Source organism: Eleutherodactylus coqui, chromosome 5, assembly GCF_035609145.1.
Source record: "Eleutherodactylus coqui strain aEleCoq1 chromosome 5, aEleCoq1.hap1, whole genome shotgun sequence".
Lineage (NCBI taxonomy): Eukaryota > Metazoa > Chordata > Amphibia > Anura > Eleutherodactylidae > Eleutherodactylus > Eleutherodactylus coqui.
This window is the reverse complement of record NC_089841.1, coordinates 126,337,819-126,355,022: the sequence shown is the minus strand read 5'-3', so window position 1 is coordinate 126,355,022 and position 17,204 is coordinate 126,337,819. Positions and strand designations below refer to the sequence as shown.

The 17,204-nt window shown below is 40.6% G+C and overlaps 1 protein-coding gene across 2 annotated transcripts in view; it reads right to left on the bottom strand.

Moving 5' to 3' along the window:
• The window catches only part of SNCAIP (synuclein alpha interacting protein), a 209,436-nt gene that overhangs the window by 40,002 nt on the left and 152,230 nt on the right, over positions 1-17,204 (bottom strand). For both annotated transcript variants that reach the window (XM_066603114.1, XM_066603115.1), the window contains exon 6: positions 5,523-5,702. In XM_066603114.1, coding sequence (XP_066459211.1) covers positions 5,523-5,702 — 180 coding nt within the window. The remainder of the gene's footprint in view (positions 1-5,522; positions 5,703-17,204) is intronic.

Genomic DNA, 17,204 nt, shown 5'->3' with positions numbered 1-17,204 from the left:
TAGGTAATATATTCTTCTTTTTTTTATGTAGTGTACTGGCACTTTGGAGTTTATGTCTCTGTTTTAAAGAACCGCTAATAAAGAAGATTACCCCATGTGGAGTCGACTTTTACTGCAAAATTTTCTTGCACATTGCTTGCCCTGTTGAAGCTGGAGGCTTAAGTCTGAGCTCCGTGGAGGATCTGCATCAGGCAGCTGGAGGTCCCGTTTGAGAAGGTGAGCTAAACAAACGTTTTTCTTTTACTTGTTTTTATAGTGTAACTAGGGCTTATTTTGGGGGTAGGGCTTATATTTCAAGCCTCTCCTAACATTAGACTAGAGCTTATTTTCAAGCTAGGTCTTATTTCTAGGGAAACGGGGTAGTTTAGTATTTACTCAAATACATGTATTCTTCATTAAATAACAATTCTGGAGCATTTTTCTTTACATTTCTATATTGTGCTATCCCTCTGTTATTCCTCCTGTAAATGTATGACTAAGGCCTTAGTCAGACGGGCGTTTTTTCGCGCGATTTGCGCATGCGCATGCGTCCGGCGATTTTTTAAAACCATTGCTTTGCAATGGTATCGGACACATGAGCGCTTTTTATGCGCTCGTCCGATAAATTATAGAACAGAAATCGCAGATCGCACCTATCTGCGATCTGCGATTCCTGTTCTCTTCTCTATATGCGCTCAATGGGGCCGGCGGCAGCAGCGCCGACCCCATTGAGAACATATAGAAGACAAATCATTCTACTCTGCCACAGCTGTAACAGCTGTGACAGAGAAGAACGATGTTTGCCCATTGAATTCAATGGAGCCGGCAATACAGCCGACTCCATTGAAAGCAATGGGCTGCCGGCGTGCGCGGGGTGAATTGTCGGGAAGGGCTTAAATATATAAGCCCTTCCCTGCAATTCATCCAGAAATGTGTTAAAATAAAAAATATATACATACTCACCTGCTCCCGGCAGCCGGAGTTCCGCGCGACCGGCCTGCAGGGGGCAGGTCTGACTCACACCCCCTTCACACCCACTGCAGGACGGCCGCTCTGAACTCCGGCTGCCAGGAGCAGGTGAGTATATATATATATTTTATTTTAACACTTTTCTGGATGAATTGCAGGGAAGGGCTTATATATTTAAGCCCTTCCCGACAATTCATCCCACACTCGCCCGCAGCGCATTGCTTTCAATGGAGCGGGCTGTATTGCCGGCTCCATTGAATGCAATGCGCTGGACAGCTCCGGCCCGTTTCTAATGAAACGCGGCTAGGAGCAGATTTTTGGGCGATTTTCGGGCACCGGTCACGCGATTTGCGGATGCGCATCCGTCATGCGATCCGCAAATCGCGCGAAAAAAACGCCCGTCTGACTAAGGCCTAAATTGTCAACTGGGTGTTAACATTCCCCTGGTCTACAGGGTGCATTCCTATGCTTTCTTCAGACACAAATGGGCAGCATCCGCTATATTAAAGCATATAGCAAAGCAATGTATCAACCCTTACAATAGTTAGGTCTTTGTAAGGTTCGGACTTTGAATAAGACCCAGACCCAACTATTGCAAGAGTCAAAGCATTGCTTCAGTGTATACTTTTATGTATACAAGAACATATACAGAGGATGCTATTGTTCTCCATATGTTTTGAGTGAATACTATATTTGGGGGTTTGAAACCATCCCCCCTTTTGACATTTGTAGGGACACACCAAATTGACATGAGGAATAGTAACACCCAGATGTGAAATGTAATTTTACATATCCAGAAGAATTACCAGAGGAACAGTACAAGACAGAGTTCTAAGAAAGGAAGCTCCAAAATTGTTATGTCATTGAGAATGCACATATTTACTAACTCAGACAAGTGACAGGTCCTCTTTAAGACATCTGATGCTACATCAGGTCATTAAATCTGGTTACAGCAGTGGAAAATACGTGTTATGCTGCTTATTATACCTACAGTACTTTTTCAGTCAGAAGTAGCCTGAAGGTCGTATGTATATATATGACCTTTATTATTGAGAATTAAATATGTTGACTCCAGCCCTGAAGGATAGGAAGGGACATGCGTCATTCCAGTTCTCTAGTGTCACAGAAAAGATCTCCCCATATTCTCCAGTATGCATGAAGTTGAATGATGCACAGTATTAACTGGTAGTATTTTATATTACTAGTTAAACTCCTCCTCACTGAAGTCATGCAGTGTATAGGAATAGAATATTCAGGACCCCCATTCTAGAGATCAGTGGAGGTCCCAGATGTGGAGCTCTCAGAAATCAGTCATTAATCACATATAATGTGAATAGGTGATAAGAGCTGATTATGGACAAGACCTTTAGGTTAAGATGTTAACCCTTTCCAATCCACTGTCTGATGTCTTCCTACATTCTGATTGAAGCTTGCACAGCTCCATTGTCAGAAGACGTCCGACAGGGTATTCTTACTGTCTATTGCCAGCCACTCCGCTGTCGGAGCCTCTCTGAGGGCAGCATACAGTAGTGACAGACCCTGATTCTGGAGCTTTCTTGAGTAGTTTTCATAAAATCAGTGTTAATTAGTTACAGTATAAACCAACTGCCAAGTCCATGAACCATGGGCTTCCCCTCTCTTCCGCAGCTGATTGACAGCTTTGTCTCTGTGATTAGGGAGAAAGCTGTCAATCAGTATTGATGAGAAGTTAAGTCGGCAGCTCATAAATGAAGAGGACACCAGAGTGTGCGCACATACATTTGGAGGACTCAGCAGCTAGTCTCATGCTACAGCTGATATACAGTGATTTTATGAAAACTACTGCAAGAAAAAACGTACACAGCACTGGAATCAGGAGTTCAGTCAGTGCTTTATCCTGCCCTTTGGAAAGTCAGTGTAAACCTATTGACAGATTCCCTTCAAAGAAACAAATTACTTTGGCCTTCAGAATGCAGATATTTGTTTGTGTTTTTCAGCCCCGCCTTCTAACTTTTTCTATGTTTCTCCACTGACATAATGGTATGTGGAGCCTTTTTTTCATGAGAAGAGGTGTGTTTTTTAATGCTACTATTTTTGGATACATATAATATATTGAATAGAGATGAGCGAGTATACTCGCTAAAGGCAATTGCTCGAGCGAGCATTGCCTTTAGCGAGTATCTCCCCGCTCGAGATGGAAGGTTTGGGTGCTGGTGCGGGGGAGCAGTGAGTAGTGGCAGTCAGCAGGAGGGAGCGTGGGGGAGAGTGAGATCTCCCCTCCGTTCCGCCCCGCTCTCCCCCGCAGCTCCCTGCCTGCTGCCGGCACCTGAACCTTCAGTCTCGAGCGCGGAGATACTCGCTAAAGGCAATGCTTGCTCGAGCAATTGCCTTTAGCGAGTATACTCGCTCATCTCTAATATTGAACAAAAATATGGCATTGTATTTTAGGCTTCCTTCTTATGCTGTTCACAGTGCGGTGTAAATGACCTGTTAACAGTATTCTGAGGGTAGCATGATTAAGAATAAATGAATCACCATATAATGGAGCTGTGTGAACACTTGTTTTTTGCAGGATGAGTTGTTATTTTCATTGGTACCACTTTGGGATACATCTGGCTTTTTCACCACTTGTTACCCTTGTTTTTGGGAGACGGGATGAACAAAAAAAAAGTCTGACATGTTTCTTATTTATTTTCTTATGGCATTCACCATACAGGTTCAATAGCCAGAATTATTTTATAGTGTGGGTTGTTACGCATGTGGCAGTAACAAATTGTGTACTTTTTTCTGACTCAATAAAGCATATTATATCAGGAACTTTGTTATTTTTTGTTTTTGTTTTTCGCTTTTTAACCCTTTTCAATCCACTGTCTGACGTGTAAAGACATTCTGACTGAAGGTTGCACAGCTTCCGATGTCGGAAGACATCCGGCAGGGTATTCTTACTGTATATTACTGTCCGCTCTGTTGTCGGGGGCCTCTCCAGCATGTCCAATACCGCAATACTGTCTCTGGCTAGTGGGTGGTGCCATTGTATAATGGCAGAGAGAGAAAACCCCCTAGGAAACCCAGAATCCAAAATTGGATTGCGAAGGGTTAAACATTTTATTTCCCCTTTTCACATTTTTTATCCTATTAGGGGACTTAAACAGTTTTAGCCTGATGATCGCTGGTACAATACAGTGCCATATGTCTTACACCCCCTCCCCCCGTCTAACCACTTACATGTTGCAGTCAGTATTGATTGTGGCATCTAAGTAGTTAAACAGCTTGGATCAGAGTTCTGATTCTGTCCATTAGAGTGGGATGATGGCCATAAAATACAGCTAGCACCTGCAGGTAACGGAGGGGTACAGCTCTTATGCCTGCTGCACTAATACGCCATATATTTACATTAATGTGCAGGACTGCCTAGTTCCTGTGACATAAGTAGCGTTAATTTGAGAAATGATTATTGACTGGTTGATTGAGCAGTGTCAATGGGTTATTGCTGGGGAAAGGTCAAATGCAGAGATATAAACATATATTTTTATAGAAATTTTCACAGCTTTCAGTGTTTATAACACATTGTTTCAGAGCTCTATAACAGCAGACTCGAGATGCTTAATAAGTAATATAAAGTAGGAAAAAACACAAATACTGTACCGTAAATCATTGAGCTGGCTTAGCATGCCGTGTGCCTGATATACTGTAACAAAGCCGTTTCTGAGAAATATATGAGTTTCATTTATTTTCTACTCTTTTCATAAGTTCCTTGGTTTATAGCTATTTTATTGGCGAATGGCAGGTATCCAATAACTTAAGTAATGCAGAAAATCAAATGTCAACACTTTAAATGGAGGTGATAGTTTTTTATTGGACTACGTTAAAGAATCTGTTTTCAAAAGGCACAGTATGGTAAAAAGCCCACTATATTATTTAACTCAAAAGTAAATATACACTTGCTAAGTTGTAAAACATATGAGCAGACTAAGGCGCAATATTTGGCTTGATTTCTAATGATAGCATTATTACATTCATGCAATAACCAAAGTCCCAACTCCGTATTTTTACAAAAAATTGCTGCTAAACACGTAATAGGCTGCATGTTATTAAATGCTTAGAGGACATTACCATAATGTGTGATGATTTATACAGGATTTTAGCTATAGCAGGTGCTGGTGTCTGATGGGGTCCGACATCCCCTCCATCACATAAGAAGACACTAATATTATAAATGCACTATGGCGGGGGTCCTGTTCTAGATTTAAGTTTGAAGCCCCATAACTTCATTAAACATTCGGATCTCTACAGTGAGCCCTTAGGTTACAATAGCCTCAGAATACCATATTTTCAACATGCAGTACTCTTTTCCGAGCCATTGCAGCTTGAAACCAGATTCAACACACTCAATGACTCAATGCCACAGACAGTCTGGATCTACATCAGTGTGAGTGTATTATGCAAATGCCAAGTTCTATGACCCAGCATGCCGTTTTACTTTGGCAGGAGGTTGAAACTGCAGATTATCCATCTCTGCTTTAGATCCCCTTACATCTGCACCATTATTTTATTTCAAAGGGAGAAACACTTAATTATTTTGGCTTGACTTTTACCTTTATTGCCAATCCAGCAGGCGTCAACTTTTCTTCATTCCTCTCACTTAGGCAATCCTCCCCCATAAGTGAAGTGAGATGCTGCAAGCACTCGGCATGTCCATAGGATGCTGCAATATGCAGAAGATTGTTTCCATTTTCATCATGGATTTGGTCCAAATTATCTACAGCAATGTGAGGCTGTGGAGAGAAAAAGATGAGATAATCATGTTTCCAGGCACTGGGTAACCGTGTTCTGAAAAGTCAAGATAGCCCTGAAGACAAGGCACATCATCACTGACATGTTTTGGAAAATAAAGATGAGACTCTTGGGCTAAGCGATAAAAACTTTGAAAGTCAATTTCATAAGTAGAAAAGAAAATCGATGTGTTTTGTATAAAGACTATTAAAGAATACTAAAATCATATTTTCAAAACTTGAGTTTCTTGCTTCCTCTGTTATACGCGCTGCACCAGTCCCTAAAAAGTGCTGTAGTATACTCAGTAAACAGGGGACAACATCGCCTCCACTGTCCACCAGTTGTAACTGCAATACAAGACAAACCAGAATCAAACAAAAGGGGGGCGTTAATGGAAGAAGTGTTTGGATATAATTTTATGTGCATTTTTTATCTTTAGGGTTCATTTAATGGTGCAAATTTTGTGTGTTGCGAGATGCAGAAAGCTCACACAGAAATAGAACTGTTATCTGCAATGGGTCTATGTCTATATGCCATTTCTCTTGCAGGGTATGTTTACATAGAGCGGAAATGGAAGTGTAGTGGAAAAATCATTAATGAAAGGTTAATCGCAGAAAATCTCAATGACTTTAGCGTTTTTCTATGGCGGCTCCCGCGGCAGAAATCTGCTGCGGGAAAACGCTGCGGCCGTGGACAGGCAGCCTTACATGGCATGGTCTTGAACTGTTGGTTGTAGTGGCAAGAACTATTAACACATATGTGTACTTTGACATTGTAGACAATACTGTGCTGCAGACAATGTGGCAATACTCTGGGACTGATCAGCAATACTTCCAACAAAACAACGTGCCTTGGCACAAATAAATATTACTTTTGATTCTTAGTTAGGTGTCCAATTACTTCTGCTAGGGTAGTGTATGTGGGAACATTAATTTGTGTGGTCATTTGAACTCTACAGCAATGTATCCAACCGAAATCGCCTTACTGAAGTGAGGTGGAAGATTTAACTGCATTTATCTAAGCATTTCTTATACCATACACTGCAAACATCTTACTATGACCCAATGCACATGGGCGTATTTGCACTGCGGGATTCGGAGCTCCAGATACCGCAGGAACTACATACCCACGATCGGAAATCAACTACGATATTCCGCTCACAGGGTGGAAATCGCAGCATGTCATTATCCACATCATTGCCGGCCCGACAGCTCTGGACTGCGGCTGTACACCAAGCGGAACATCTGCAGAGCAGAGAGACTACGCCAAACAGGTAAGCTGGGGGTCACTGCAGAGGCACAGGGTCGCATCCCACCGCGAGGATCTCGCAGTCCGAATCTGACCCGGACATCTGCATTCGGCCTACATTAGCTAATTATATGTAAAGAAATTACATACAGAATTCTGTAAAGTTTTTTTTTAATCATGACACTTTAAGTTAATGTTAAAGAAACAATATTTGCTTAGCCAAGGACAAATGTTCTCTATAGGATCATGTACAAAGTCTGTTTCCTTCCATCCATATCTGTCCTGAACATGTTTGAACATGCGGTTTTATAAAAGAGCCCAGTTGTCAGTTGAACAGTCATAGGAACAGAATGCAGACACCAGATCACCCATGTCAGCGACATAAGTGACCTTTAAAAATCCAGCGTTTCTTCTATAGAAGCTTGTCTGTTTCTCCACATTTGACAGTCCTGGACTTTGTCAGGTCAGTCATACAACACAACACACTTTGCTGTCCATCCTGTTAACCATAAATGTAAGATAACAGGTATCACAGCTACATGAATTGTACAAAGTGTGACATCCATTGTGACATAAAGCAGGGTCTGTTGTGACAACATTGCGGCATGAAGCCAAAAAACAAAGAACAAAAATGTTGGCTGAGAACAACTGAAAAATGATAACAAAAGCAAGATGGCTGAATGGACTTCATATAGTAGAGCAGATAGCGCCTGAAAATGAAGACCTTTCAGTAACATCAATGAATCAGAAAGTGCATTATCAGCAATCTAATATGTAAATGTAATATGTGATTATGGCAATTATTCCCATTACCAGCCTTAAACATGGTTGCCTGGCTGAGACTTTAATTATTGATGACCTATCCTCAGTTATTGGTCATCAATAATTGATCGATGGGTGTCCACCACTTGGATTCCACATTAATCAGCTGACCACCAAGCCCACTATCAGGGCAGACAATACTGGAAGAAAATAGCACTGCCAACATTGTAGTGACCTGGGTTGGTACTACCGCCACAGCTCCCATTGAATTCAATCGAAGCTGTGCCTGCAGTACCAACCCAGGCCACTGGAATGTTGACAGTGCTATTTTCTTCAAGCATTGTCTGCCCTGACAGCAGTCTCAGCATACAGTATTATTTAAGGGAACCTATATTTTAACCAACTGCATCATTGAGATACTGACACATCATGTTAGGTGAAGAAAGTGTTAATGTTAAAGTTTACCCATAAACATGCTCGAATCTGCTCATTGAAAACACATACAAATTCGGCAGAAAGACCTACAAGCCAAGACTGTATGTGTGAAGAGTGCATGTGTATAGGGGAGTCAGAAAGACTAATAGTTGACATTGATTATATGTGTATGGGCACTAATGAGCAACTCCCAACGGCTTTTTGATTACCACATTATTTTGTTGCAGGGCACAAATATTTTATGCTGATGCAAGTGATATTAAAAATTACAATACTCCCACTATAACACAGATCTCTGCAACATCCAGCATGGCGGCTCACTGCACTGTTGCCTTGCAGCATGGGGTCCTGGGTTCAAATCCGACAAAAGACAGCATCTACGTGGAGTTTGTATGTTCTCCCAGTATTTGAATGGGTTTTCTCCCACACTCCAAATACATACAAATATATAAATACAGATTGTGAGCGCCAACGGGGACAGAACCTTATGTAATGTAAAGTACTGAGTAATATGTTTGTGCTATATACAGCTGTGACCAAAAGATTTGAGACTGACACAAATGGTCAAGGTGAAAATGTTCTAAAACTGGCACAAGTTTTGGTTTTCACAAAGTTTGCTACTTCAGTTTTTTTAGTGGTAATTTGCATTAACTCTAGACTGTTATGAAGTGTGATCAGATGAATTGTAATAAATTGCAAAGTCCTTCCTTGCCATGAAAGTTAATTTAATTATAAAAATCCCAGTTCCATTACATTTCAGCTCTCCCACAAAATGACCTGCTGACATCGTTTTAGTGAACTTCTCGTTAGCTCAGGAGAAAGTGTTATAAAGAACAAGGTGGTTAATATCACTCGGTTATGCTGATAGAATTGTAAGAGCAGACGGGTTGCTTTAAAAGTTGGATGGTTGCTTGAAATCATTGTCTTCTGTAGACCATGGTTACCTCTAAGGAGAGATATCTCGTCATCATTGCTTCACAACAAAAGGACATTGTTGCTTGTGAAATTGCCCCTAAATCAACCATTTATAAGATCACCAAGAACTTCAAGGTGAGAGGATCAATTACTGTGAAGAAGGCTTCAGGGCACCCAAGACAGTCCAGCAAGTTCTGGGACAGTCTCATAAACAGGATTCAGCTACGAGATCGGTTCAACAGCAGTGCAGAGCTTGCTCAGGAATGGCAGCAGGTAGGTATCAGTGCTTCTTCATGCACAGTGAGGTGAAGGCTTTTGGAGGCTGGTCTGGTGTGAAGAAGGGCAGGAAAGATGCCACTTCTCTACAAGGAAAACATCAAGGACAGACTGACATTCTGCAGGAAGCACAGGGTTCGGACTGTAGAGTACTAGGGTAAAGTTATTTCTGTGATGAAGCCCCCTTCAGACTGTTTGGGACATCTGGAAGAATGATTGTCTGGAAAAGAAAAGGTGAGCGCTACCATGAGACCTGTGCCATGCCAAGCAGGCTAACTCACTATTTTGCCTTAGAGAACTGCCATGAATTAAGAATAGTATCTTAACCTCCTCCAAGAATAACGTCTTCCAACCATCCAGGGGCAATTTGGTGATGAACAATGTTTTTTCCAACATAATGGCACACGAATGTCACAAGGCAAAAGTGATTACTAAGTGGTTGGTGAACAAAACATTGACATTTTAAGTCCATGGCCAGGAAACTCCGCAGATCTCAATCCTATTGAGAACCTGTCATCTGTCCTCAAAAAGTAAATGAACAAACAAAAGCAAAGGAGTTGCGATAAACTCCAAACACTCATTACGCAAGAATGGGTTGCCATCATTCAGGATTTGACCAGGAAGCAAAATTCCAGCATGCCCGGACAAATTGCAGACGTCTAGAAAAATAATGGTAAATATTTGAGTCTTTGCCTAAACTTCATGTATTTGTCAATAAAAGCAACAAATTGTGTGAAAATAAAAATTTGTGTCAGTCTCAAAACCTTTCGCCACAGCTGTAAATAAAGGTGGCTATTATTATGAACTGGGCAACATTATGCATGTATTTGTGTGAAGGTTATTTTCCTTTGATAACAAAGGAGAACGTATGAGGGAAAACCACATATAAAAATGCATCAGTAGCATAGCTGTAAATGTGTGCTATACCACAACCAAAAGTGAGAATTTGGTCTACCAACATAAATCACGTTTCTGCATTAGAAGCAACAACTACAGTAGGAATCTGAGATTTGGTCTTTAACCCCTTCATGACGTGGCCCTTTTTTTTCTATTTTCGTTTCCCCCCCCCCCTTAAAAAAATCGTAACTCCTTAATTTATCCATCAACGTCGCTGTATGAGGGCTTGTTTTTTGTGGGACGAGCTGTATTTTTTATTGGTGCTATTTACTGCTCCATATAATGTACTGCAAACCTTTTAAAAAATCTAAGTGGCGTAAAATAAAAAAAAAAACGACATTCCGCCATCTTTCACTGCGTCTTGTTTCTACGGCGCACAAACTGCAACAAAAACGACATGATGACTTTATTCTATGGGTCAGTATGATTGCTACGATACCAAACTTGTATAGTTTTTTTTTTTACAGTACTACTCTTTTTTTTTTTTTCAAAAACATTTAATTTTTTTCAATTATTTTCTGCGGTCATCTTGTGCGCGCAATAGCTTTTTTATTTTTCCGTTGACGTAGTTGAGCAAGGGCTCATTTTTTGTGGGATGTCCTGTAGTTTCCGTTAGTACTAATTCAGAATACATATCACTTTTTGATCGCTTTTTATTGCGTTTTTTCTGGGAGACAGGGTGACTGAAAAAGTGCATTTCTTGCGTTCTTTAATTTTTTTTTCGGACAACGTTCACCATGCGGGGTAAATAATGCACTACTTTGATAGATCGGACTGTTACGGACGCGGCGATACCAAAGATGTATTTTTATTTTATTATTTAGACTTTTTAATTATAGATATGGCAAAAAGGGGGGGGATTTAAACTTTTATAACTTTTTTTTTTACCATTAAAAAAACTTTATTGCTCTTTTTTTTTACTTTACTTTAAAGAACCCCTGGGGGACTACAATATGCGATACTTTGATCACTCCTGCAGTATGACATAATGCTATAGCATTACGTCATAGTGCATTCTGACAGGCAGCCTATCAAGCCACCCCACGGGGATGGCTTGATAGGCAGTCTCTCAAGGCAGCCTTGGGGCCTTTCAGAAGGCCCCCGGCAGCCATGACACCTGCATGGCTCCCCGATCTCACAGCAGGGGAGGCCGTGCGGGTTCGGGGGCTTTAAATGCCGCTGTCAGAATTGACAGCGGCATTTAAAGGGTTAATAGCCGCGATCGGTCGAATGGACAATCGCGGCTATTGCCCGCAGGTGTTAGCTGTAGTAAACAGCTGACGCCCGCGCTGTATGCAGAGAGGTCGCCCCGCGACCTCTCTGCATACATACCCCGACGCAACAGGACATAAATGTACGTCCTGGAGCGGGAAGGGGTTAATATTTTTCTATAGTGGTCAATGTCTGGAAGAACTTTACCTGGATGCAGTCAGAAAGGCTTGGATTCGTGCAATAACTATGTCTTGAAAGGCAAAACATCAAAAAGTACAGTAACCATCACTGATTAGTCTAAGTTCATCAATAACCAAACTCTTTGCTAGTGAAGTCTACAGAATGAGACTGAGGGAGAGTCCCCAGTGTACAAAAGTGTGGGAAAAGTAGAGCTAAATCCAGAGAAATGTATCAATGGGGAATTCATAAACATTAAAGTCTAGTTATGTAAAATGTTACAATAGTATCACACATGAAAAAATACACTCCATGCTGTGAGTCCAGAGACTGAGAACTACAAGATGTCTGAAATAAATCAGAACTTCTGCCAACCAGAGAATAAGCCTTTTCAATCAATTTTTCTTACAAAAACAAAAACTGTGAGTGCGATACGTGTAATAAATGATCATCTTCTCCTGGATCTGAGAACTCCTTAGATTACAAAGTAATGGATGCCTCATTAGCATCCTGGTGGACTTTGACTTCCTGGGGGGTAAAAAAGTGAATAGACAGAGATAATATAGGATATAATGGGGTTTTCCATGCAAATACTTTTGATGACCTATCCATACCTGAAATTACAAGCGCTGGCCACTACAAAAGTCTGAGCCAACTACTTCTGCTCTAACCCTTGTATATTGCAGCACTGACAGTGGGCCGTAGTCGCAAGCGTCAGGCCCCAGTCGATCAACTATTGATGATGTATGCTGAGGATAGGTAACCAATAGTATTTATGTGGGAAATCCCTTTAAAGTAAGACAAATGGCTATTTTTATAGACCTATGGTAAGAGGAGAACTGAGAGCGTAAAGCAACCTTTGGATAGTTTTATATGGACCGATAGTCATCTGAGTAATTGCTCAAAAGCCTACCTATCAGTCCATTTAAACAGGTAGTCGCTCATCTATGGAGGTAAGTAGCCAGAAGAGATCTCCAGCACTCTGCTTCCATTTAGTGAGCAATCATCTCTCCTGTGTGAAAGCACAGGAGTCAAAAACATTGGGACAGTCGTCCCATGTAACAGTACCATTGGTTTTCCTATGACGTATTGCTTGTAGAACAGGAATCTGTTTCCTTTTGATTGTTCATCTCCCCTCAATCCATCACTCAAAAATAGAATGGAGGTGATTTGTATATAGACCTCCACAAACCTCACAGAGCCAAACTTTACATGCAGAAGATAGCCTCTGTTTACACTACATATTTGGGCTATATCTGATGGATGCAGATTTAACAAAGTTTAACCCAATACTTAAAGGGGTTGTCCCGCGGCAGCAAGTGGGTCTATACACTTCTGTATGGCCATATTAATGCACTTTGTAATGTACATTGTGCATTAATTATGAGCCATACAGAAGTTATCAAACGTTTTATACTTACCTGCTCCATTGCTGGCGTCCTCGTCTCCATGGTGCCGACTAATTTTCGGCCTCTAATGGCCAAATTAGCCGCGCTTGCGCAGTCCGGGTCTTCTGCTGTCTTCAATGGGGCCGCTCGTGCAGAATGCCGGCTCCGTGTAGCTCCGCCCCGTCACGTGCCGATTCCAGCCAATCAGGAGGCTGGAATCGGCAATGGACCGCACAGAAGCCCTGCGGTCCACAGAGAGAGAGGATCCCGGCGGCCATCTTCAGCAGGTGAGTATGAAGACGCCAGACCGCCGGGATTCGGGTAAGTACTACCCGGTTTGTTTTTTTAACCCCTGCATCGGGGTTGTCTCGCGCCAAACGGGGGGGGGGGGGTTAAAAAAAAACAAAACGTTTCGGCGCGGGACAACCCCTTTAACATGTTAATAAAAGGCTCTGTGTCACAGTATATTTGCCATTTCAATAGCTTTTCAATTGATTTTGTTGTGTCGAGATAACTTCTTGTAGCAAGTTATCACAATTAAGTTACACTTTGCTACATCTGTATACTAGTTTAGCAAAAAAAGTATCCAAATCTGGATACTTTTTCTACACTGTACATAGTTTTGCACACAGTTGAGCAGACATTTGTTCAGGAAAAAACTGATAAAAACAAACTTTAAGCTAAAATGACATTGCTTATAATAGTCTAAGATATTTTAGCAACATACTATAGGACTATAGAAATATTTCTCTCTTAGGATTAGATTTATATACTTATCCCAGACATGCCTGAATTCATTTATTGTTGATTTTCCAACCATGTCTGCTGGAAGTTTGTTCCAATCATCTATGACTATTTCAGTAAAATCATATTTCTGACATGGTTTCTGATCTTCCCCCAACTAATCTCAGATTGAGCCCCCTTGTTCTAGTGTTAAGCTTCCTAATAATAAAACTCATTGCCCTCCCAAACCTTATTTATACCTTTAACATAGTTAAAGGTTTCGATCATGTTCTCCTTCCTCTTTTTTCCTCAAGTCTTTCCTGATAAATGTTGTTCTTGAGGCTTTCCACCATTTTTGTAGTTTGTCTTTGGATTTGTTCTATCTTATCAATTTATTTCTGTTGATGAGGTTTCTGGAACTGATCACAGTATTCCAGATGTGGTCTCACCAGAGCTCTATACAGCGGAATCACAATCTCCCTCTTTCTACTGGTTATACCTCTAGCTATGCAGCCGAACATCCTACTTGCTTTCTTTGCTACCTGATGAAACTCATTTTGAATCCTTCTCTTCTGAAGTCCTGGATAACACAGAACTGTTGATACAACACTCAGTCCCTGAATTACTTCTCTCTAAACGCATTATTACATTTGGAAATCTTGAACTTCAGTTTCCATTGTTCTGACCATTTATGCTGTAAAGCTAAATTGTTTTCCATGTTCAAGACACTACCAGGAGAATCAACCCCCTTTTGTGTCATCATCAAACAGGCAGACCTTACCTCTTAAATCTTCTGCTATGCCACTTACAAACATATTAAAAAGAATAGGACCCAGGGCAGACCCTTGTGGTCAGCACTTGTAACTCATTCCGATTCAGAATATACTCCCTTGACAACAACTCTCTGATATCTAACTTTCAATCAACTGCAAATCCAACTAATCTATGATCTCTTCATGCAGAACTGTACCAAAGGCTTTGGTGAACTCCAGATAGGTGATATCCGTGGCATCACCTTTATCTACCTCTTCTGTCACATAATCAAAGCAATCAATGAGATTAGTTTGGCATGATCTACCCTCAATAAAACTCTACTATTCAGGGTCCTAGGTTGTAAGTTTTTAAGTGGTTAAATATTTTCTTTTTTAGGAGAGTTTCCATTAATTTAACTATTACAAATGTCAAACTAACTGTCCTGTAGTTCCTAACTTCTTCTCCATTACCCTTCTTATGGATGAGTACAACATTGACCATTCTCCAGTCATCACTCATCACCTGTTAGAAGGGACTGGTTAGTCAGATTAGAGGGGCAGCAATCACAGATTGGAGATTATAGGGTGGATGCCATCTGGACTCATATTTTGTTAACAGTTAGCAATTAGAGAGGAGCGGCAAGCAGAGAAGTTACCATGACTGCCAAGCATCTTGTACAATCAAAGCAATATTTTAGAAGCCATCCCAAGTCGACTTAGTTGGTGCAAAGTTAATATTTTAGAGTGTAATATTGCTTTAATTTTTTAATCTAAATAAGTTCAAAATGGTACGATTGATCTCTCGAGCTGTGGTAATGGAAATAGGAGATCTCTGACCTATAAAAATAGATTCTAAAATTAAATTACAGAAAAGTAAAACTCTAGGTATATTTTACAAGTAGAGTTGCTGTAACCACTTAAGCACTTTCGTCCATCAGTTTTTACTGCTCTTGCAATCACTATAGGTCGCCTCATAAACTGAAAATGATGATCTGGCGATAGCTTTTTTGGAATGTTCTCGTCTACGGCTGAATTATACCGTGACAAGTAACCACAAGCATGCCAGCCCTCTCCGGAGCCTGCCTGGGACAAAATGAAAAACATTTTAAGAGGAGACTGGTTATTTTCACTAAGCTCTGGAGAAAAGATCATGTCTAATCAAATAGCCATGTATAAAATCTTCTCGGTCAAACATTGCTGAAGCAAACACCAAATGACTGGGAACAGACAGGATCATGGCTCATTTGTAAAACATATAATACTTTCTGTCTGGCTTACTCCTGGTACTTCCTTATCGTATTTTAAAGAAAAACATACCAGGCGAATAAGAGACATGATATTCGATTGCATATAGGGATTTCTAAAGTACCAGGAATGTGTCCAGGGGGTCAACCATATTCCAGCTCATTGGTTGATGTCAGCAAAATGTTTAATAATGAAAATAGCATAGTAAAGGAATTATAGGATGCCCATGTGGCATAGTGCTTAGCGCTGCTGTCTAGAGTTCTGGGTTATATACTTTATCTAATCTCCCCCTGCCGCTCGACATTTTAACATATCTCTAGTTTACACTACTTCACATAGATTTGACCTTTAAATTGGAGACTTTATGTGTATCGTCTTCATCAGAAAAAGGGACCAATGTCACTATATAAAATAATGACCAAAACAATAAAAATAAGAACATTATTCAGATTTAACAATAAAGACGGTGTATAAACTATACCTCTGGTAAACTCTTGTTTCATTCATGAAACTCTTGAAACATGACCACATTTAATTTGTGTTCTAGTGTGATTTTGAAAATAAAGGAAGATTAACCCTTTCCAATTCAATTTGTATCCTGGTTTTCCTAGTGGGCTTACTCTTTTTCTGCCGTTATACAACGGCGCCAAATGCTGGCTAAAGCCAGTACTGCATGAGGTGACACGTTGGATAGGCTCCGACAGCAGAGAGGCTGGCAATATATAGTAAGAGAACCACGACGGGCGTCTTTAAACATTGGAGCTGTACAGCCTTAAATCATAATGTCTTTAGAGGTCAGACAGTGGATTGGAAAGGGTTAAATCTTAAAGTATTATAACCTCCGCATGTGATGGAAATGACTCACTAAACTAAAGTTTTACAAAGAGTAATATGGGTGCATTTTAACACCACTATTATGGCAGTAACACACTGATACCATAGTTGTACCATACTGAACTAAACGTAGATCACCATACATCCCTATGGTTATCTATGTTTGGATTACTATGGGATGGGGTCAGGGTGTTGCATATGTCACGCAAACTCTTACAATACTCATATGATCTTCTAATTTTACAAGTTCTAACTTTTATCACTGCAGAAAATTGTCATTATATTGATTATCTATCAAACTATAACTCCGCAAGGCACAATTTCCACCATTGTCGGCGTACAGTACATGCCGGGAAAATGTCCGACATTCATTCTAACAAACCTGCTCATAGACTTTAGTGAGCAAACATATGCTAAAAAAGAGTCCAGATATATGTTTGGTGAGACAATTTCAAAGATGAACCCAAATGTGGTCCATCCTATCCATCAAAACCAAATGATTTGTCAACGGCACTCCAAATAGGACCACACCTTGGGGAAGTTTCTTAATTCAGGTGCAGACTTCCAACGAAAAAGAGCTGTAAACCCACCAGCCCTTAGAACGGAGTCCAAATAGATGTATAGGAGCTGCACTCAGGAA